The 23660-nt window shown below is 39.2% G+C and overlaps 1 protein-coding gene across 1 annotated transcript; it reads left to right on the top strand.

The window, feature by feature from the left end:
• Positions 1–485: 485 nt before the first annotated feature.
• On the top strand, positions 486–22259 carry LOC307123403 (uncharacterized protein; the record flags this gene model as incomplete). The annotated part of the gene is made up of 11 exons (XM_079811931.1): positions 486–522; positions 5732–5986; positions 8025–8255; positions 9754–9954; positions 10031–10153; positions 10234–10356; positions 13458–13622; positions 13765–13920; positions 16973–17095; positions 17176–17298; positions 22138–22259. 11 exons carry the CDS (start codon positions 486–488, stop codon positions 22257–22259), a joined length of 1659 nt encoding a protein of 552 aa, XP_079668057.1.
• Positions 22260–23660: the final 1401 nt, after the last annotated feature.

Raw genomic sequence — 23660 nt, forward strand, 5'->3', positions numbered from 1 at the left:
GAATATCAGTGATATCAGTAAAGCGTGAACATCTCAAGCAATAAAGCGATTCGGGTCATGAATGTACCGACACTAATATCAGTTGAACTGGGTCGTGTCAGAATGTCTGGGATCAAAGAGCGGATGTTTTATCGCTGTCTAAGAGACAAAGGCAGATGAAAAGATAAAAAGAGGGAGTATTACAGGTTCATGTCAACCTCTGAACCAGGCATTATCCGAGTCTCCGGCTTATTAAAGGCGACTCCAGAGTGCATACGATCCTTGTTGTGTGAGGTGAGTCAAACAGAGGATAAACCACTCTTACAGCGCTGAAGGATCTATTGATCTATTTTCCTCAGAACTGAAAGGCTCACAGGTAGCATTTAACGTGATGTTACTGTGTTATCATTTACAGTAGCCTGTGAAAGCTAATCGTTTGTAAGAAATGATGGTGTTTGGCAAGCCGAAATACTTATTAAATAGTTTTTCCATATTTGTTTTACAGGATGTTCAGGTTCTTGCTGCTCCTGTTGGCTGTGGCTGGTGAGCTTTTTCTACATCTTATTTATTAGCATTATAATTCTTTTTTATATATATTTTGATTTCTAAAGGCGATTCTGAAAAGGGAAAAGAGGGTCTATGGGAAATCTCATATTATGAAATCATACCATGGTCATCAGTTTTTGCCAAAATAATAATAGTAGGGCTGTCAAAAGATTAATCGCGATTAATCGCATCCAAAATAAAAGTTTGTGTTTACATAATATATGTGTGTGTACTCTGTTAATTATTATTTATATATAAATAAACACACATTCATGTATAAACTTAAGAAATATTTGCATGTATATACTGTATATACATTTATATAATCTATAATATATATAAATGTAAATGTTTTATATATAAAAAATTATATTTTTTTCTTAAACATAACATGCTTGTGTGTGTATTTATATATAAATAATAATTAACAGAGTACACACACATATATTATGTAAACACAAACTTTTATTTTGGATGCGATTAATCGCGATTAATCTTTTGACAGCCCTAAATAATAGTTTTTGTTACTACTGTAAAATAAATTAATATCACTTTCAAACACTTGAGGTTTCAGAATATTTCTGTTATTTTGCTTAATTTCTCTCTGGCTTCTTCAGATTTATCATAATTTGACTGTAGTAAAAGTAGGGTTGCAAAGGGGCTGAACATTTTCGGTAAATTTCCAGAAACTTTTTTTTTTGTGTGTGGAAATTTTGTCTTGAAAAAATCTTGAAATTGAAACAACAAAACAAAGTTTCCAAAAATTCTGGAAAGTTTCTGTAAAACCATACATAAAAGTAGGCTAAAAGTAGTCTTTAGTTCAAGGTTCAGATACGTCTGAACTTTAACCTTTTGTTAAGGTATAACCACACGGCACATTGCACATTGTATCAGCTTGATAAAATATGTGATGTCCTATTCAACAATTGAGATAGAGACCAGTCATAAATCAGTTTTTATGGTTTGTGAAGGCTATTAAGTGATGTGGCTTTTTTCTTCAATAGCTTTCATAACCTAATTGAGATTATATGAGGGTCATGTGGCATGGTTAATAAATTAATCCTGATCAATATCCCTTTAGAGTACCAAAACTGCTGTGCATTCTTTGGCCCAATCCCAATTCTATTTTATACCCCTTCGCCTTCCCCTACACCAACTTTCTGTTATTCTTATTCATAAATCGGTTGAAAATTACATGGACAGACGAACTAACGTTTGTGGAACGATTTCCTGTGGTTTGTGTCATTTTTTAAATTGCATCACTAACTAAATAAATTTTAACTGACAACAAACCAATCCCTGCACCAAAACGAAGCAGCAAAAGTCGCATTAATGGTAAGTAGTGTTAAATTCACTTGTATTTATGTATATTGATACACCGTTTACTATTTCATGAAACTATCAAAGTTAACAAAACCCAAGTGCCACCAAGTGTAGGCTGGCGAAATGGTTACGTGAAAGGACTTTATTATATTAACTTACCATTTTTGAATATTATGCAGCATTATAAGTCTCTTATGTTCATCAAGCCTGCATTTATTTGATAAAAAACAGCAATATTGTGAAATATTACTAAAATAATGGTTTTCTATTTTAAAATAATTTAAAATGTAATTTATTCCTGTGATCAAAGCTGGATTTTCAGCATCATTACTCCACTCTTCAGTGTCACATGATCATTCAGAAATCATTCTAATATGAGGACTTAATGTCAATGATGGAAACTGTGATACTCTTTTCAATATTCTATGATTAATAAAAAGTTAAAAAGAACATAATGTAATATTTCACAATATTAGGATACTCTTTTTCCTGTATTTTTGATTAAATAAATGCAGGCTTGATGAGCATATATATATATATTATTGCCCCTTTTTTACATTTGAGCCCCTGCCCCTGAAGAACTCTCTGCATGGCCCTGAGCAATTGCGTAGGCTATATCTAACAGAAATCTCACTCCCAACAGAGTTTTGCACTGTATTTGGACTTAAAGGGTTAGTTCACCCAAAAATGAAAATTCTGTCATTAATTACTCACCCTCATGTCGTTCGACACCCGTCAGACCTCCGTTCATCTTCAGACACAAATGAAGATATTTTAGTGTAAATCTGATGGCTCTGAAAGGCCTCCATTGGCTCAATGGCACGGTTCACTCTCAAGACCCTTAAAAGACACTAAAGACGTCGTTACAAAGTCCATCTCACTACAGTGGTTCTAAAATAACTTTATGAATCGGCGACAATAGTTTTTGTGCGCAAAAAAACCCTAAATAACGACTTACATAGTGATGACGATTTCAAAACACGGCATCATGAAGCTTCGAAGCGTTATGAATCAGTGAGTCGAATCAGCGGTTTGAATCGCCAAATTTCAGCAGTTTGACACGCGATCCGAATCATGATTCGACTCAAACCGATGAGAGCTTCGGATTTTCCAATGCATCTCTATGGCGCTGAAACCTAAAGATGTCCGAGTTCCGGTCCCAGCGCGACTGATACTCAACTGCTATTGGCTCATCTGCGTTCGAGGGGAGGGGCTTACCGATAGGTCAATTGTTTAGTGTCTCTCGCAGCTATTCTAATACATGGAGAGGCGGGGTTTAGGAGCTATACTGGGACCGGCCACCGGGGGCGGTGATTCACACATTCTAGCAGCACGGTAGTCAGTGGAGGGAAACTCCTCATACCCCTTCGTTCGAAGTGTGGTCCTGAAAGATCTTCGTTTGAAGGGCTATCTGGCCCTTCCCCTTACCCCTACCACTCCAGCCAAAAGAGAATCGAGACACAAAGGGAAGGCCTAGAAATAGGATTGGCCCTTAAGGTGACCCTCTTTTGGCGCTAAAAACTACTGTCTGGATTTGATAAAGACACGCAGTGAAGAATTAGCTCTGAAAAGGCGTGGACAGGGTTATTTTTGTTGCTTATATTATTGCATAGTATGCATTTGTAGGAGTTTCCCTTTCAGACGTAGTATTTATGGGAGGAGAGTATTTAAATGAATTAATCAAGCCATGGTGATTTACTAAGGTTTGGTCTTGTCAGTTTACTGAAAAAAAGCATGTTTTAAAACTGACGTTATGGTCATTATTGGGGGCAGTCGTGGCCTAATGGTTAGAGCGTCAAAGTTGCGGGTTCGAGTCTCAGGTCCGGCAGGAAATGTTGGTGGGAGGAGTGAATAACCAGCGCTCTCCTCCACCCTCAAAACCACAACTGAGGTGAGACTAGAGCTTAGATCGGGCTCAAAAAACTGAGCCCATGCACGTTATGTCCGAGCCCGGCCCGACACATTAACTGTATGAGCCCGAGCCCGATTTAAACCCGACCATTTTTTAATACGTGGGCGTTCTGACGAGAACGAGCCTGTAATGAGCGAAGCGGACTGGTGTGACGCTCAGCTCAATAATCCGCTCTATGCAGGCGCGCGCTCATGAACCGCTCACCAGTGAAATGATGTTCGCTCAAATCCCGCTCAGACATGACATTTGTCTGTACTGTAGCCTACTATACTTGTTGTAGCCACTAAACAATGTTTATAATAATATATGATATAATGTTATTTTTAAATTAAAGTGCAAAGATGCGAGTGGGTCAGAAATGATTTTGGTGGTTATATTTTCTTTAATATTAAGTTTTGTTTTGTAGAAAGCCTTTCTTTAAAGTGAATTTTGTTTTGTATGAATAATATCTTAATTTGAATCAAGGTTTCGTCAGCCAATTGCCTGGATTTAATAAATAAGAAGCAAATAGACTATAGCAGACAAATATCATGGCATGAAGTCGCGGGAGCGATCACTTTCATTGCACATGAACTGGAGCGCGTCTCATTAATAAACCCAAACTCAGCAGCCAGGGGCACCGCTAGCAATTTTGGGCCCTATGAAAGAATATGAGGTTAGACACCCTACCGCACCCACTCTGCAACAATTATAGAAGCCAACTATCCAAAATCTCTGTCTGCAATTTAATAATACTGACCTATTATGCAAAATAAGTAAGGCTGCCCCCGACTTAAGTTTTTTCTACTAGACTAGTAGTTGATCATTTAAGCCATTAGTCAACTAAGCACTTTTTTAATTACAGTTAATTTAATTTAATTAAATATATATATATATATATATATATATATATATATATATATATATATATATATATATATATATATATATATATATATATATATATATATATATATATATATATATATATATATACTGGAGAGAATTCTAAACCACCTAATGAGCGTTTAAGTAATAAATGAGCCTATTCTGTACGCATAAAGCTTGCCACAAGCACCGGCAAAAGTTTTGATTATGAATGTGTCAAAAACAGCAAGGAGACATTTTAATTGTTTATTAATAAACTAGTGTTTTCTGTGTCAGTGTCAGCTGCAAAGATGAAGTTGAAGATGCTGACTCGCCATCTCCGCGATAGTGAACGCGCCAAGAGAGAAATGCATATTTCATACAGATTACAAAATCAGACAATGGCCTATTTCTTTTCGTTTTAATGTAATGGTTTTGATTAAAAGACATTTCAAGCTTTCTATTGACACGTTTCTCATGTCTGTGAGGCAAGTAGCCTAAACTGAGTTTCGATTAATTTATGAGACGCGCTCCAGTTCACACGCAGCGCCAGCGCCTCCATATATTGTCTGCCATATTTGCTTATTATTTATTAAATCCAGGCAATTGGTTGATGTAACATTGATTAAAAAAATTAAGATACAATTTATACCAAATTAAATTCAGTTTAAAGAAAGGCTTTCCACAAAACAAAACTTACTCCAGGTCTTCAGACATTGCGCATCTTATGACGTGTCCTATCTTACTCATGCTGTTCACTTTTCATAATCAACATATATTAAATAAAAAAATAACATAATATTTAAACATAAATATGAAACTAAATACCTTTGTTTTAATGGCTACAACAAGTATAGTAGCCTGCAGTACAGAGCAATTTCATGTCGGATCGGGATTTGAGCGGGTGAGCCTGAGCGGTTCATGAGTGGATTTTGCCCTCAACGCAGAAATAAGCCATACTTTTTTTATTTATTTGCAACTCTTGGTCCACTTTTAAATGAAACAATTCGAAACGAAAAGAAATAGGCTAGTTAAGCAATGTGCAGTGTTCACGCTAATTTGCCCTGTTTAGTAAATCCGGCCCCAAGTGTTTTATAAGGTTTGATGTTAATGATGTGTGTGCAGGTCTCCATGCAAGACCACTTCATCGATTCCCAAATGGTAGACTGAAACAAATTGGGCCACAAATGGTCCAAGACAAACACGGGGACAACTCAGTTCTGAAGGACATGAACACTGGCGTGAAACCCAGGAAGCAAATACCAGTTCCTGTTGAGTTCATCAGGCAGGGAACAGAACCTTCCAGACGCTTCCTGATGGATCTCAACACTGGGATGCTCAAGGAGGAAGTCGGAGAAATGAACAGAAGAGTTTCCGGCTGTATGTCTGCTATTTTAACATTTCAATGCAACATAGTGGATTTTGGCCATATTTATTAACAATAGTCTTTGTTTTCTCCACAGTCTACAATCCTCCAGCTAATGAGATGAGGAAGGGGACTCAGAATTCACACGCCACTCTGGTGGATCCCAGAACTGGACAGATGATGCCTTCACTAACAGAGCTGCAGAGGAACACAGTGCCATGTGAGTGCTTCAAAACACCTCACACACATGATATATGTTTTAAGACGGTAAGCTTGTTATAATTTGAGTGGTACTGGTGGATTTCCGTGGGAAATGCGAGCATGTCTTTGCGTCATTACGTCGCGTCTGTACACATAAAGAAGGAGTCTATCACATGTTAGGATGCTGCAGGTGGCGGATCATTTATAGCATTTTCTCACTGGAATAATTAAATATATCATTTTGATGGCGGATTGTAATCCAGAAAGGTCCAAACGACATAATCTGTGACAACACCTGTAGACAAAAGCAGAAGATTAGACTGTACAGAAATTGAAATCTAACACTAATACACACTGAATACACATAGTCACGCAATGCTGATGTTGTTAACATTAACAATTTGAGAACAACAATGATAATGTGCATGGTTTTGCGTGGTTTTATGTGATAAGAGCTATAAGCGATCGCTAGATTTAATCACCGTAGCACGATTTATTTTAATGCTTTTTTTCTCAGTTGGTCAGAACAATGGAAGCATGTTGGCAGACTTCAGTGGCAGACATTTTACTCACTTATATTTTACGGGGAAAATTCTTATTTTGGTCACACTTCCGAGACGTAAAATCTGTGATTCTGAAGTACAGTATCCACACCGGTGCGGTGACCAACAGCCACACACACTCCTCAAAACAAAACATCAGATTCATCCGCACTGAGCCGTGCCGACGCACAACCCACGTAAAGATGATAATTTTACAAATCACTGCAATTGCAGGTTTCAAACAGAGATGGCAACAAAAAGGCAAAACTTACGGACTGCAGCTTTAATAAAAAGTCTCCAATTACTCTCATTTAAAGGGGTCATGAACTGGCTTTTTAAAATTTGTTATACTGTTGTCTGAGGTCAACTTATGACGTTTGCGTGGTTTTTACATTCAGAAACATCATAATGAATAAGTAATAGGCTATTTTCTGCCTTGGTTTTGAGGCTCTCAAAAGAAACTCTCGGTTTCACTGAAGACTTGGAAGTAAACGCCCACGGCTAGGATTGGATAAGATTTGCATATTTAATGAGCTTCAGCTCCCTCAGTACATGTGGGAATTGTTTTGAAAGCGTCTGGGGAAACGTTCCCAGGACTTGCAAAATGTCTTTATCAAACAAACACAAAGATTCATCTCTCATCCACCCGCCATTTGATTGGAATGTTATTTTTTTATTACTTGGCCCGTCCAATCAGTGAATATAACTGCGAACCGTACACACACACACACACACACGCACACAAGAAAGGAATGTTATTTCACTATTTAAGATTTACATTTTGGTAGCCCGTCTGAAAAACACAGAGCCACGGGACGTTGGGCTTTGCGAGCCCTTTTAATCTCAATATGTCTGCAAATCCAGTCTCCACTTGTGTCTTGTTTACAGTCGATTCCGCGGTGGAGCGAACAAATGCGCAATGTCTTATACACGGGAGCTGGAACCGTCATGTTCATTATTGCTCGATCCGTTTAGCTCCACGAGTCGGCGCTTCTGCATTCGATGGCGTCAATGGTCGACATATTCTGAGATCTCTCGTTTTCTGGGTCTGGTGTCAATAAAAGCTTTTCTTTGACTAACAAGGACGTTTTCAGCTCTGAAACTTACAGGATATTCTTATATCACGATTAACTTTTATATATCAAAGGCACAAGGGAAAGTTGATTTCTCAATTCATCACCCCTTTAATCTCAAATGGGAAACTCTTCAACTGTCTGAGATATAAAAGAGATCTCATTGTGATTTTTTTTTTTCATATGGGATATTTTCAACGCACATTGATGACTTTGCTGTGGTATTTCTTCAACAGTGGATGAGTTCAGACAAGGCACTGAACACCAGTTGCACATCCTGCAGGATCTCAGAATGCATCACATGATGAAACCACAGTACAGCGCTCAGAGCGAAAGACACGAGCAGAGAGCGATCCCTGTTGAAGTGTACAGGCAAGGCACTGAACCTTCCAGAAACATCCTAATGGACCTGAACACTGGTCTCCTCAAAGAACACAGGAATGAGATGGACAGGAGAGTAGCGGGCTGTAAGTCTCACTTTCTGAAAAGACATGCATTTTGCTGGTGCACACCATCGCTATAATGGTCAACCAACAACTTCAATTTTATAGGTTGATTGGACTATTGAATGTAGAAAAGGTTGACATTACTTAACCCTCTGGGCCTGGGGTTCTTCATTTACGGGTCACACTCAGGGCCAGAGGGCGGGATTAAGATAAAAAAGATTTGAGTAAAAATCAATGAAATATATTTTTGTTCAATAATATTTTTCTTTTCTTTTTTGGTGTTTTGAGATCATTTTATGATTTATAATTAATATTTATGCAATAATTTTTTCCCATTGAATATAATAAAATTATATATATATATAAATATATATATATATATATATATATATATATATATATATATATATATATATATATATATATATATATATATATATATATATATATATATATATATATATATATATAATTTTTTTTCTTTTTTAATTAAAGCTGTATTTCATTTTAGAGTCAAGCCTAGGCCTCATGAAAGCAATTTTTTAAATGAGATCGGTGCCATCCGGTGGACACATTGAGCATTTTTATCACGCAATAGCACATTTTTACCACTATAGTGGATCTCGCGTTTTATAAATTTTTTTTAAAAATCATAGCTTCATCGGAATGGTCCGAAACATGAAAAGGATTTGAAAAGTCTAAGTGGTTGTAAAAAAAAATAGTCACACTCAGGACCTTCGGGTCAAAAATGACCCCCATAGGAAATGAATGGGAAATTAGTTTTTTTGTGCATACAATCTACAAGTCAGCCAGGATGCAGAAAAAAAGGACTCAACAGTGAAGGGGTGAATCTCTAAAACATCAAGAGTTCAAAACAGACAAAAAAACTCACACACACACACTTATACACACAAAAACACACGCACACACAAATTAACGAGTGCCATTCCAAAAGCTAATTGTGTTTTTGTGTGTGTGTGTGTGTGAGTTTTTTTGTCAGTTTTGCACTCTTGATGTTTTAGAGATTCACCCCTTCACTGTTAAGTCCTTTTTTTCTGCATCCTGGCTGATTTGTAGATTGTATGCACAAAAAACTAATTTCCCAGTCATTTCCTATGGGGGTCATTTTTGACCCGAAGGTCCTGAGTGTGACTATTTTTTACGACCATACTTTTCAAATCCTGTCCCCAATTTTTTGGGGTGTTCATATACCAAGTACCAATAAAGTCACCAAGTTTTGGACCATTCCGATGAAGCTACGATTTTTGACATTTTAGTTTATTTTTTAATTCGGGTCAGAAATGACCGAAGAGCCCCAGAGGGTTAAAGGCTGGTACGGCAGCTGAGCATGATCAGTTTGGTCACAGATGATGATTTTTGATCAAAGCATGGCATAAATATTTGTCAGTGAACAAACCAGTACTAACTGACATAAACCACACAAAGCCAGAGTCTAAACTGCTCTTTTCAAAAGAAAATGTTGCCAGTCTGGACTCATGTTTTCTTTCACCTTCATTAGCAGCTAAATGGGAAGTGGTTTCTGGCACTGAGCATGAAAACATACCAAGCCAAGACTCTTCTGAACGTAAGGAAAACCACGTAGCAGTTCCAGTTGAGATCCGAAGGCAGGGAACAGAACCTTCCAGACGATTCCTGATAGACATGGACACTGGGATGCCCAAAGCGGAAGTCAGCGAAATGAACAGAAGAGTTTCAGGCTGTGAGTTTGCAAACTTAGTGGGTTTCAACAACTATAATGCACCGAGTAGATTCTGACCATATTATTTCCTCCACAGTCTACAATCCTCAAGCTAATGAGAAGAGGCAGGGGACAGAACCCTCCAGACGCTTCCTGATGGACATGGACACTGGGATGCTCAAACACGAAGTCGGAGAAATGAACAGAAGAGTTTCAGGCTGTATGTCTGCTATTTTAACATTTCAATGCAACATAGTGGATTTTGGCCATATTTAACAATAGTCTTTGTTTTCTCCACAGTCTACAATCCTCCAGCTTATGAGATGAGGAAGGGGACTCAGAATTCACACGCCACTCTGGTGGATCCCAGAACTGGACAGATGATGCCTTCACTAACAGAGCTGCAGAGGAACACAGTGCCATGTGAGTGCTTCAAAACACCCATGATAGCAGTCATGTTTTAAGACCTAGATATTATTCAAAACATCTACACAACCTTCCTCAAAAAACTTAATTCTGTCATAATTTCTTACACTCTAAAAAATGCTGGGTTAAAAATAATCATATCTGGGTTTTTCGGCAACCCAGCGCTGGGTGAATATTGGAAAGAACACATGCTGGGTTTGGTTATTTTTACCCAGATTGTTGGGTTGTATACATTAACCCATTTTCTGGATTGTTTTTTGGCCGTTTGGTCAGTCAATTTGATATTGAAGGTTTTTTTATTTTAAATAATACAAATGCACTCTAAACTCTTTTATAGGACAGGAACAGCTCATATACGTACACATTTAATGACAGTATTTTACAATCATAAAACACTCATTTAGTAAATGTTTTAGGACGTGACAGAGGCAGCAAGAGCAGCAGCCAATGGAAATCTGTGGGAAGAAAACTGGTATCAGCAGGCTGTTCCAGTTCATTAAATGACAATCTTATATATACATTTATGGAAAAGTTACATCAAAAACAGCTTTACCTTGTGCCATCTATCTTTTACCAGTTGCCAAAAGTATTGGGACACCCCTCCAAATCATTGAATTCACTTCCATGGCAACAGGTGTATAAAATCAAGCACTTAGGCATGCAGACTAAATATTCTCACTACTAAATATTCCACGCTCAACTGTTAGTGGTGTTATAACAAAGTGGAAGCGATTGGGAACAACAGCAACTCAACCACGAAGGGAAATCACAGAGCGGGGTCAGCGCATGCTGAGGGTCACAGAAGTCGCCAAGAGCTCCAGACCTCCAAACTTCTGTGGCCTTCAGATGAGCTCAAGAACAGTGTGTAGAGCTTCATGGAATGGGTTTCCATAGCAGAGCCGCTCATCCAAGCCTTATATCACCAAGTGCAATGCAAAGCGTGGGATGCAGTGGGGTAAAGTGCGCCGCCACTGGACTGTGTCTGGCAATCCCATGGACGAGTCTGGGTTTGGCGGTTGCCAGGAGAACGGGATTTGCATGACTGCTTTGTGCCAAGTGTAAAGTTTGGTGGAGGTTATGGTGTGGGGTTGTTTTTCAGGGGTTGGCCCCTTAGTTCCAGTGAAAGGAACTCTTAATGCTTCACCAAGACATTTTGGACAATTTCATGCTCCCAACTTTGTGGGAACAGTTTGGGGTCGGCCCCTTCCTGTCCCAACATGACTGACCAGTGCACAAAGCGTCGGCCCATAAAGACATGGATGAGCGAGTTTGGGATTGGGATGAATTAGAGCGGAGACTGAGAGCCAGGCCTTCTTGTCCAACATCACAAATGCGCTTCTAGAAGAATCCCCATAAACACACTCCTAAACCTTGAGGAAAGCCAGAAGAGCTGAAGCTGTTAGAGCTGTAAAGGGTGGGCCGACTCCATATTAAACCCTATGGATTAAGAATGGGATGGCATTAAAGTTCATGTGCATGTAAAGGCAGGCGTCACAAAAATTTTCATAATATAGTGTAGCCGAGACACTAGCGCACTAGATCAATAGTGCTCCTGTTGTAGTCATGGAGCGCATACCAACTTTGTTCACGACATTCATTAGGCGGCTGTGAATCTTCCATGGTGGGCCGCTGGCTCGTAGTTCGTTTTGAGTGTAGATCCTGTGTATGATGTGTTTGTAAAAGGCTAGCGTTCCAAGCAAACGTTAGCTGTTAAACATGTAAAAAAAAAAAAGGCAAAATGTGAGACTACATAGATTTTCCTCTAAATGCTGCGTTCACACCAAATGCGAATAGAGCGTCTGGAGCGAGTGATTTCAATGTTAAGTCAATGGAAAGGCGTGTTGACGCGCATCTGGAGGTCCTGCGGCGCGATAGATGCAATTCCACCTTATTCGCGCGTCCAAATTGAGCGTCTTGCGCGATACAAGCGTTACGCGCGAGTGGTGCTTTTTGTGCATTCACGCGTTTGAAGCGAATTCGCGTCTTACACCCAAGTTGAATTTTTTTTACTTTGGCGTCAATTCAAGGCGCGTTAACCAATCAGGAGCCTGCTCGCTGCGGTCACATGGTAAAGTGCCGTGATGAGAAACCCAGCATAATTTAAAAATACTACTATTGTGTCACGAAATGTAGTTTTAAGACTTTTTCAGGTGAGAATGTAGTTGTTTAAAGCTCAAATCTGTGGTTTATTTATAAAGAGAGCGCCTATTTAAAAAAATAATCTTGTGTTTGTGGAGTTGTGAGCTCCAGGCGATCACCGGGCAATCACTGCTCATAACCCCGGCGAGAGCAGCCTTTCCTCGGCCAGTCCTTCTGCCGTCTGCCGCTGCTCTGATGTCCTGTAGTGGTTCGTCTTGTGTGGATCTAACGGCCGATCTTTCGTGTCATGAATCTATAATTTGTTGTCTGCCAAATCGTTTTGACGGAAGGCAAAGAGAAGTTTCATAACTTTATTTTTTAAGGATATTTAAATACACATGCAGTGAAGATATTGTATGAGTTGCCTGGACCACATTTGTGTGGCTATTAATGTTTAATATATATTTTTAATGAAAATGAAAAGAAGCAGAGTGATGTTTGATGACATATTTCTCCTGGAGCGCGCGTCTATTTCGCTTCAAACGCTCAATTTATACACGCATCCAATTCACAATTCACACGTGCGAATGGATTCAAAATGTTCAGGCGTCAAACTAGACGCGGTAGACGCGATGTTGACGCTCTATTCGCGTTTGGTGTGAACGCAGCATTATACAGTAAAAATTTTATAGGAATACAATGTAATACAAACCTTGATTTTATTCAGGAATTCCTCCCGTTTTCTCTCAGAACAATGTATCTAGTTTCAACCGGTTTGGCACAGACTACCCAACATTGGGTTAAACTGACCCACAGCGGTGGGTAGGTATGTGAGGGGGTTCATCGTTTGTATTGACAGTAAAAAAAAAAACATAAAATGACCCATCAGGCTGAACCCAGCATTTGGTTTTACAAAAAATAACCCAGCATTTCTAGAGTGTACCATGCATTTGGAGAAATGTCATTTTCTGATTGAACTATCCCTAATGCTATGTTATTCTGTGTTCTCCCCTTAATAGTGGATGAGTTTAGACAAGGCACTGAGTACGAGCCGTACCTCCTACAGGAGCTCAGACTGAGTGAGATGTACAAACCAGGCACTGAACCTTCCAGAAACCACCTGATGGACCTGAACACCGGTCTACTGAAAGGACAACAAAGTAAGATGGACAGAAGACCAGGCTGTAAGTCTCAAGTTCAAATATCTGAGAATAAGACAAGACAATGAATTAAAGATTATTTGTTGATGTCGAAGCTCTTTTCCAATACTTTACAAGCCAAGTGTTTTATAGAAAAATCTTAATGGTTGCCTTTCACCTTCATTAGCAGCTAAAGTGGCTTCTGAACGTAAGGAAAACCACGTAGCAGTTCCAGTTGAGATCCGAAGGCAGGGAACAGAACCTTCCAGACGATTCCTGATAGACATGGACACTGGGATGCCCAAAGTGGAAGTCAGCGAAATGAACAGAAGAGTTTCAGGCTGTGAGTTTGCAAACTTAGTGGCATGTTTGTCACTAGGCCCATTTTAAGGGGGCTTCAGCATGTTCTTCAATCCGCTGAGGCATTGAATAGAGAGCATGTCAGAAGCAGAGGTGTGTGTGTTCATCTGAGCTCTCATTGGTCTGTCGCCGCTCGTCAATGTCAAAATATATGAGAAAACCAATCAAATCAGAGTAACGTTAGGCGGGCTTTATGTTCACAGAAGCTGCTGAGGCTGAGCGCGAATTTTAGCAGCGCGACTCGACGTCAAGTGCGAGATATGAAGCTAAACTAAACATTTCATATTTGACAGCTGCTTCTGTAAGTCAGAAATGTTAAACACATGACAAAAATATTCAGGCAAATGAATAAACTTGTCTAATTTCGCCATTTTGAATTGAAATAGGCCTATGTAATGTCATGTATAATATAATTAACAAACAAGAAATATTAACAAAGCCATTTTTTTCAGATTAGGCATCACTGTAAACCCGAACGTTCATATTAATTAAATAGATTAAGTAATGTATACTCAGAGTTTTAGAAAAAGTTCTACTAACTTAAATATTTCAAGTTGGTGTAACATGGTCTTCCTTTTGAGTAATTTCAACTAATATTTTTTGATTAAATGGAACTTTTTTGTGAATAAGTAAGCATAATTTAAAAACATAAATTAAGTACAACTTAATAGAATTAAGTAATTACATGCTGAGAATGATTAAGTCCTGTTATTTCTGTTGTTTCAAATAGAGATGATTTTAAAATAAACTTAATTTATATAGCACATGCTAAAATACAATAAAATCTCAAAGTGCTTAACCAAATAAGTAAAATCCATCATAACAAATAAATTACAACCATAGCCTATTAAAAAAATGTAATTGGGGCAAACTGAAATGTGTTAGTGGAAGACAAAGTTTATTTATTTATTGTATTTTTATTGTCATCAGTTTAATGTAGCCTACAAACTAAACGATTTTTAAAACGTGTACATAAGTTTTGTTCTCCAGTTTAACACATCACACCATAAGCACTTCTAACTCCTGCGAGACTTACTCACACTCAGAGATCAAGAATCAGCCTATGAATCTCAACAATGGTGACATGATTCATGCCGCAATGCATTCTGGGTGCATCATGCAAAACTCATCCATGGCTCCCATAATGCATTGCGGCATAAAGTGTGTCACCATGGTTGAGATTCATAGGCTGATTCTTGATGTCTCTGTGTGAGTAAATTTCACAGGAGGTCAAAGTACTTAACATAAAATCTATTTTAAAAGTTATCCAGCATTTCTGATTAAAACCATGCTGGATCTCAATTGCCTCAAAATTTTAAGTCTGAGTCACATGTTTTTAAGGAAACAAACTCAACATATTTGACTAGCGTGTACTTAAAACAATGACAACGCAAAGCAATAAAAATTGAGTTTTGTTAACATAAAATGGTGTGGTTGTGTACTTATTTTTTAAAGTTCTGTGAAAACGCAAAACTTTGTTATAATAGCTGAAAAAAATTGAGTTGCCTTAACAGAAAACTGTAAGTCATATAACTGCAAATATTTGAGTTGAGCTAAATGGGCACTTTAATTTAACTGTTATCAAAAGGTACAAGTAGCAGGTAATCCAACCTTTTAAGTTCTGGAAAATTGTGACTTTAAAGTTATTCAACTTTAAAAAAAATTGAGGCAATCGATTGCCTCAATTTTTTTGAGTTCTGGGAACTTATTCGGGTTTACAAGTAGCCCTAATGAATGTGTGCATATTGTGAATTTAATAATTCCATTTGTAGCTCTCAGTGAAAAAGTTTTTCAGCCTGTATTGGGCATAATATTAGTAATGAACGTGGGCATATTGTGAATTAATTTAATACATTTAGTTACCTTTCCTGGTAGCCTTCAGTAAATTAACATGTATTATGAAAATGATTAAAAAACATAAATATCCGTTAAACATATGTTTACTGTCTTCACTGACGAACTTTATATCTAACGTCATATCTACCCACTGACATGGTTTTCAAGCTATTGTTATCTAATTTTTGCCGTTCAGAATATCTTAAAATGCACATAGATCATGGAAATCAACTTTTTTTCAGGGGAGCAAAAAAAACCCTAACTACCTCGCATTTGGGATCTCAGTGATTATAAACCTGCCTACATTGTATGATTAAGGGATGTACACTATGGTCATGCAGAATAAGGCATTAATAGTTGCTTTATAAGTAATAATAAACAGCCAATATCCTAATATGCATACTAATAAGCTACTAGTTAAAGGGTTAGTTCACCCAAAAATGAAAATTCTGTCATTAATTACTTCCCCTCATGTCGTTCGACACCCGTCAGACCTCCGTTCATCTTCAGACACAAATGAAGATATTTTAGTGTAAATCTGATGCTCTGAAAGGCCTCCATTGGCTCAATGCACGGTTCACTCTCAAGACCCTTAAAAGACACTAAAGACGTCGTTACAAAGTCCATCTCACTACAGTGGTTCTACAATAACTTTATGAATCGGCGAGAATATTTTTTGTGCGCAAAAAAACCCTAAATAACGACTTATATAGTGATGACGATTTCAAAACACGGCCTCATTAAGCTTCGAAGCGTTATGAATCAGTGAATCGAATTAGCAGTTTGAATCGCCAAAGTCACGCGATTTCAGCAGTTTGGCGGTTTGACACGCGATCCGAATCATGAATCGACTCACTGATTCATAACGCTTCGAAGCTTCATGATGCCGTGTTTTGAAATCGTCATCACTATACAAGTCGTTATTTCATCAGATTTCAACTAAAATATCTTCATTTGTGTCTGAAGATGAACTTACGGGTGTCGAACGACATGAGGGTAAGTAATTAATGACAGAATGTTCATTTTTGGGTGAACTAACCCCTTTAATAGTGAGAATTGGACCCTAAACTAAAGTGTTACCATTTTTTTTCAAACCCTCACTGGGGGCTGAGCCCTGAATCCTAGAATCACCCCTGCTTATTGGGTTTCAACAACTACAATGCACCGAGTAGATTCTGACCATATTATTTCCTCCACAGTCTACAATCCTCAAGCTAATGAGAAGAGGCAGGGGACAGAACCCTCCAGACGCTTCCTGATGGACATGGACACTGGGATGCTCAAACACGAAGTCGGAGAAATGAACAGAAGAGTTTCCGGCTGTATGTCTGCTATTTCAACATTTCAATGCAACATAGTAGATCTTGGCCATATTTAACAATAGTCTTTGTTTTCTCCACAGTCTACAATCCTCCAGCTTATGAGATGAGGAAGGGGACTCAGAATTCACACGCCACTCTGGTGGATCCCAGAACTGGACAGATGATGCCTTCACTAACAGAGCTGCAGAGGAACACAGTGCCATGTGAGTGCTTCAAAACACCTCACACACATGATAGAGGTCATGCTTTAACACTTAGAAATTATTCAAAACATCTACACTACTTGCACTTTGGGATATTAACCCTCTGGGGTTCTTTATTTATGGGTCACACTCAGGACCTTCGGGTCAAAAATGACCCGGAGGGCAGGATTAAGATAAAAAAAGATTTGAGTAAAATCAATGGAATATATTTTTGTTCAATAATATTTTTTCTTTTCTTTTTTGGTGTTTTGAGATAATTTTATGATTTATAATTAATATTTATGCAATAATTATGACCCATTTTTTCCCCCATTGAATATAATACAAAATGTATATATATATATATATATATATATATATATATATATATATATATATATATATATATATATATATATATATATATATATATATATATATATATATATATATATATATACTTTGTTTTATTATTAGGGCTGTCAAAAGATTAATTGCGGTTAATCGCATCCAAAATAAAAGTTTGTGTTTACATAATATATGTGTGTGTACTCTGTTAATTATTATTTATATATAAATACACACACAAGCATGTATATATTTAAGAAAAATTTTTTTTTATATATATAAAACATTTATATATATTATAGATTATATAAATATATATACATGCAAATATTTCTTAAATATATACATGAATGTGTGTGTATTTATATATAAATAATAATTAACATAGTACTCACACATATATTATGTAAACACAAACTTTTATTTCTGATGCGATTAATCGCGATTAATCTTTTGACAGCCCTAATTATTATTAAAGCTGTATTTCATTTTAGAGTCAAGCCTAGGCCTAATGAAAACAATTTTTTAAATGAGATCGGTGCCATCAGGTGGACACATTGAGCATTTTTATCACGCAATAGCACATTTTTTAGATTAGATTAGATTAGATTCAACTTTATTGTCATTACACAAGTACAAGTACAAGGCAACGAAATGCAGTTTAGGTCTAACCAGAAGTGCAATAGCAGCAAGTGCAGGATATACAACGTTTGCATAAGTGCAGGACATGGATATGTACTGAGTATATATAAATATGTCTATAAATAGAGAGATGGTTATTACTATAAACAGAATTTACAGGTGAATATGTACAGTGAATAATATACAGATGGTTAATACTATAAACAGAATTTACAGGTGGATATGTACTATGAATATAATATAATATACAGATGGCTATTACTATAAACAGAATTTTACAGATAGAGGTATACAATGATATGTTAGGCTAAAATGAGGAATATGGCAGTGGATTAAGGTAGTGCAATAAATTATGGACAGAAGCTATCCGAAAAAAAGTGTAAAAGTGCAGTGGAAGTGATTGCATATTACAGTTAGAAGTACGGTGCAAAATACAAATGTAAACAGTAGGTACTGTAAATAACAGTCGGCAGTGCAAATGAGCATAATCCAGTTACGGTGTGGTAGTGCAAAATGAATAAGTAAACAGTTGTTACTGTAATAAAGAGTCGGTAGTGCAAATAACAAAGTGAAGGTGGATGTGAGGTAGGAGAGTTATCAGTATATGAGGTGAGTGGATCAGCGGGGGTTTGAGTTCAGTAAGGAGACAGCTCTGGGGAAAAAACTGTTCTTAAGTCTGCTGGTCCTGGTCCGGTGGATCCTGAAACGCCTGCCGGAGGGCAGGAGAGAAAACAGTCTGTGGGCTGGGTGAGAGGAGTCCTTGAGGATGCTGCGAGCTCGATGCAGACAGCGTTTCCTCTGGATGTGTTCGATGGCAGGCAGTGGAGTCCCTGTGATGCGCTGGGCAGTTTTCACCACCCGCTGCAGTGCCTTGCGCTCCGCAACAGAGCAGCTCCCATACCATACTGCCACACAGTTGGTCAGGATGCTTTCTATTGCGCAGCGATAGAAGTTCACCAGGATAGCCGAGGAGAGCTGATTCTTCCTCAGTGTCCTCAGGAAGAAGAGGCGCTGGTGAGCCTTCTTGACCAGGCTGGAGGTGTTGGTCGTCCACGACATGTCCGCCGAGATGTGGATCCCCAGGAACTTGAAACTGGAGACACGTTCAACAGCCATTCCATTGATGTGGATGGTGTCGTGTGTGCCTCTTGACTCCTTCCTGAAGTCCACGATGAGCTCCTTCGTTTTGGTGGTGTTGAGGAGCAGGTTATTTTCAGTGCACCATGTGGCCAGGTGCTGGATCTCCTCCCTATAGGCAGTCTCATCGTTGTTGCTGATGAGACCAATCACCGTTGTGTCGTCCGCAAACTTGACGATAGAATTAGATCCATACACAGGCTTGCAGTCGGCGGTGAAGAGGGAGTAGAGAAACGGACTTAGCACACAGCCCTGTGGTACGCCAGTGTTGAGTGTGATGGATGTGGAGCAGGTGGATCCTGAACGAACGTTCTGGGGTCTGTCAGTTAGGAAGTCCAAAATCCAGTTGCACATTGAGGTATTGATGCCCAGGTCTCCAAGTTTGGCTATTAACTTGGTTGGGATGACAGTGTTGAATGCTGAGCTGAAGTCAACAAACAGCATGCGTGCGTAAGTGTTCTTATTGTCCAGGTGAGTGAGCACAGAGTGCAGTGCCATGGAAACGGCATCCTCTGTGCTCCTATTGCTGCGGTAGGCAAACTGGTGTGAGTCCAATGTGGATGGTAGAGAGTCTTTTAGGTGTTCCAGGACCAGCCGCTCAAAGCACTTCATGACGATGGGTGTGAGTGCTACAGGGCGGTAGTCATTAGGGCACCTCGGGTTAGAGTGTTTTGGCACTGGCACAATGGACGTGCGTTTAAAGCATGAAGGTACAGCTGCTTGGGCAAGAGACAGGTTGAAAATGTCTGTAAAAACCTCAGCGAGCTGCTCCGCACATGCCCTGAGAACACGACCAGGGATGTTGTCTGGTCCAGCAGCCTTGTGCGCGCTGATCCGGCTCAGTGACTTGCAGACATCTGTGGAGGAGAGTGTGATTGGTGGGTCAGCTGAGGGTTTGAGCTTGGTGGCAGTTTCTCTGTTGTCTCTTTCAAAACGAGCGTAAAAGTGATTTAGCTCGTTCAGGAAGTTGACATCAGTGGCTGCGGGGGTGGAGTGGGTGGGTTTGTAGTCACTGATGGCCTGGATGCCCTGCCACATGCGTCGAGGGTCAGAGTTGGAAAAGTGACCCTCTATCTTTAGCTTGTAGCAGTGCTTGGCCTTTTTGATGCCCCTCTTCAGGTTTGCTCTGGATGCGCTGTAGGCTTGTGCATCTCCTGATCTGAAGGCAGTATTGCGTGACTTCAGCAGGAGTCGCACTTCCCTGTTCATCCATGGCTTCTGATTTGGGTATGTGGTGATCTGTTTCTGGGTTGTAACACTGTCAATGGTGGTATTGATATGATCCAATACTGAGGAGGTGTAGGAGTCAATGTCCGTGTGAGCGCCACTGGTGGCTTGAGAAGCAAACATACTCCAGTCTGTGTGTAGAAACCTTTCCTGGAGTGTGGAATCAACCCCCGCAGGCCACACCTTGATGGTCTTCACTGATGGCTTCACACGGTTGATGAGGGGTGAATATTTGGGGATGAGGAACAAAGAGATGTGGTCTGACTGTCCCAGGTGGGGGAGGGGTGTCGCAACGTAAGCTCCGGCCATGTTTGTGTAGACATGGTCTAAGGTTTTGTTTCCTCTGGTGTGGCAGGAAACATGCTGGTGAAACTTGGGTAGCACTGACTTTAAGTTTGAATGATTAAAGTCACCTGCAACAATAAAAGCAGCTTCCGGGTGATCAGTCTGTTGTTTACTGATGGCTGCATGAAGTTCTTTCATAGCAAGCTTGGCATCAGCATCCGGGGGAATATAGGCTGCAGTTATAATGGTGGAAGTGAACTCTCGCGGCAGATAAAACGGTCTACATTTAACCATGAGAAACTCCAGGTTAGCTGAACAATGACTCCCAACAATAACAGAGTTTGTGCACCAGGCTTTGTTAATGTAAATGCACAATCCACCACCTCTGGTCTTACCGGAGCCATCTAATGTTCTATCCGCCCGGAGCGTGTGGCATCCCGCTAGCTCAATAGCGGTGTCCGGTATTCCGCCGTTTAGCCAGGTTTCCGTGAAGATTAGGACGTTACAGTTCAAAAGTTTCTTGCTGTGTGTGATGCTGAGTCGAATCTCCTCCATTTTGTTCACTAGCGACCGTACATTGGCAAGGAAAATACTGGGTAAAGAGAGCCGATGTGGGGTAAGCCTTAGCTTTAGCCTTAGCTTAGCTCTCAGACCACCGCGTCTTCCCCGCCTTTGTTTACGATCTCGGCGCCGCCTGCGAGCACTTCCGCCCGGCCGGGCAGAGTGCATAGCCTCGGGTGTTCTAGCGATCTCAGGAAGGAGTCGAAGATTGTCCATAAAACTGTCGGAAATTCGCAAACCAATATCCAAAATCTCACCACGGGTGTACGATGTTAAGGCACAACTATTCTGAACGAACAGACCCGAGATGAGCAGGAAAAATACCGCAAAATTGCAGAATCTGGAGAGACCCGGAGCCTCGCGAACTACTCGCGCCGCCATCTTGGGTTTATAGTGGATCTTGCATTTAAAAAAAAAAAAAATTTTAATCGTAGCTTCATCGTAATGGTCCGAGACTTGGTGACTTTATTAGTACTTGGTATATGAACACCCAAAAAAGTAGTCGTAAAAAAATTTTTTGACCCGAAGAACCCCAGAGGGTTAAAGGGATGTTTCATCTTAAACAGGTTTTTTTTTTCCTTCTGTGCGACACAAAAATTATATAGTGAACTTTAATTTTTTTGTGAACTATTCAATTTTTCGTCTTTTGTTCCTCTACAGTGGATGAGTTCAGACAAGGCACCGAGTACGAGCCACACATCCTTCAGGAGCTCAGAATCCATGACATAATAAAACCACGGTACAGCGCTCAGAGCGTTGATGAAAGGAAAGCTCGTGTTTAGAATTGGTAAGCTTTTCATTATCAGCAAGCATTATTTGTGCCAAGATGTTATTGAGTTACAAAACTGTTCATTTTGCTTGTCATCATTTGCAATATCTTTGAACTTTGGGCTATTATTAAAGGGGTTAGTTCACCCAAAGATGAAAATTCTGTCATTAATGACTTACCCTCATGTCGTTCGACACCCGTCAGACCTCCGTTCATCTTCAGACACAAATGAAGATATTTTAGTGTAAATCTGATGGCTCTGAAAGGCCTCCATTGGCTCAATGCACGGTTCACTCTCAAGACCCTTAAAAGACACTAAAGACGGCGTTACAAAGTCCATCTCACTACAGTGGTTCTACAATAACTTTATGAAGTGACGAGAATAGTTTTTGTGCGCAAAAAAACCCTAAATAACGACTTATATAGTGATGACGATTTCAAAACACGGCATCATGAAGCTTCGAAGCGTTATGAATCAGTGAGTCGAATCATGATTCGGATCGCGTGTCAAACTGCTGAAATTTGGCGATTCAAACTACTGAATCGACTCACTGATTCATAACGCTTCGAAGCTTCATGATGCCGTGTTTTGAAATCGTCATCACTATATAAGTCGTTATTTAGGGTTTTTTTGCGCACAAAAACTATTCTCGTCACTCCATAAAGTTATTGTAGAACCACTGTAGTGAGATGGACTTTGTAACGACGTCTTTAGTGTCTTTTAAGGGTCTTGAGAGTGAACCGTGCATTGAGCCAATGGAGGCCTTTCAGAGCCATCAGATTTACACTAAAATATCTTCATTTGTGTCTGAAGATGAACGGAGGTCTGACGGGTGTCGAACGACATGAGGGTGAGTAATTAATGACAGAATTTTCATTTTTGGGTGAACTAACCCTTTAAGTTGTGTAACATCTCATGCAACTAAACAAATGCCACCATGCAGGAAATGCCGAGAGTTTTATTTTTTGGTCATTTTTTCCAGATGAGAGCGTTTGACCTACCATCTTTGGACCTAGCATCTACCGTGCATAAGAAGCCATTCCCAGTTTTACTAAAGCTGTTGTCCATCATATATGTAACTGTTTATCTAGTACACTTTCCTGCTGATTTCAGAGCTTTCGTGCAATAAAAGTGCTTACCTGTTCTCATGATCTACACAATAAACGCATTAACAAAATAACAAATTTGGCTTGTTAAATTGATGTTTTACATGTTTTTATCATTAGTGACTTGTGGTACATTATCTCTTTTTATTATTTGATGTGTTATACGAGTTGTTTGTGGAAAAAAGCATTACCGTTGCTATAATGCAGCCTACAGATAAGGTGTCAATGTTCCAAGATTGTATAATGATCATCATTTACTGCTGACCTAATCTTGATAAACATCAAAGTCCCTTTATGACACCTATAT

Source organism: Gobio gobio (assembly GCF_949357685.1).
Source record: "Gobio gobio genome assembly, chromosome: 3".
NCBI classification, from domain to species: Eukaryota; Metazoa; Chordata; class Actinopteri; order Cypriniformes; family Gobionidae; genus Gobio; species Gobio gobio.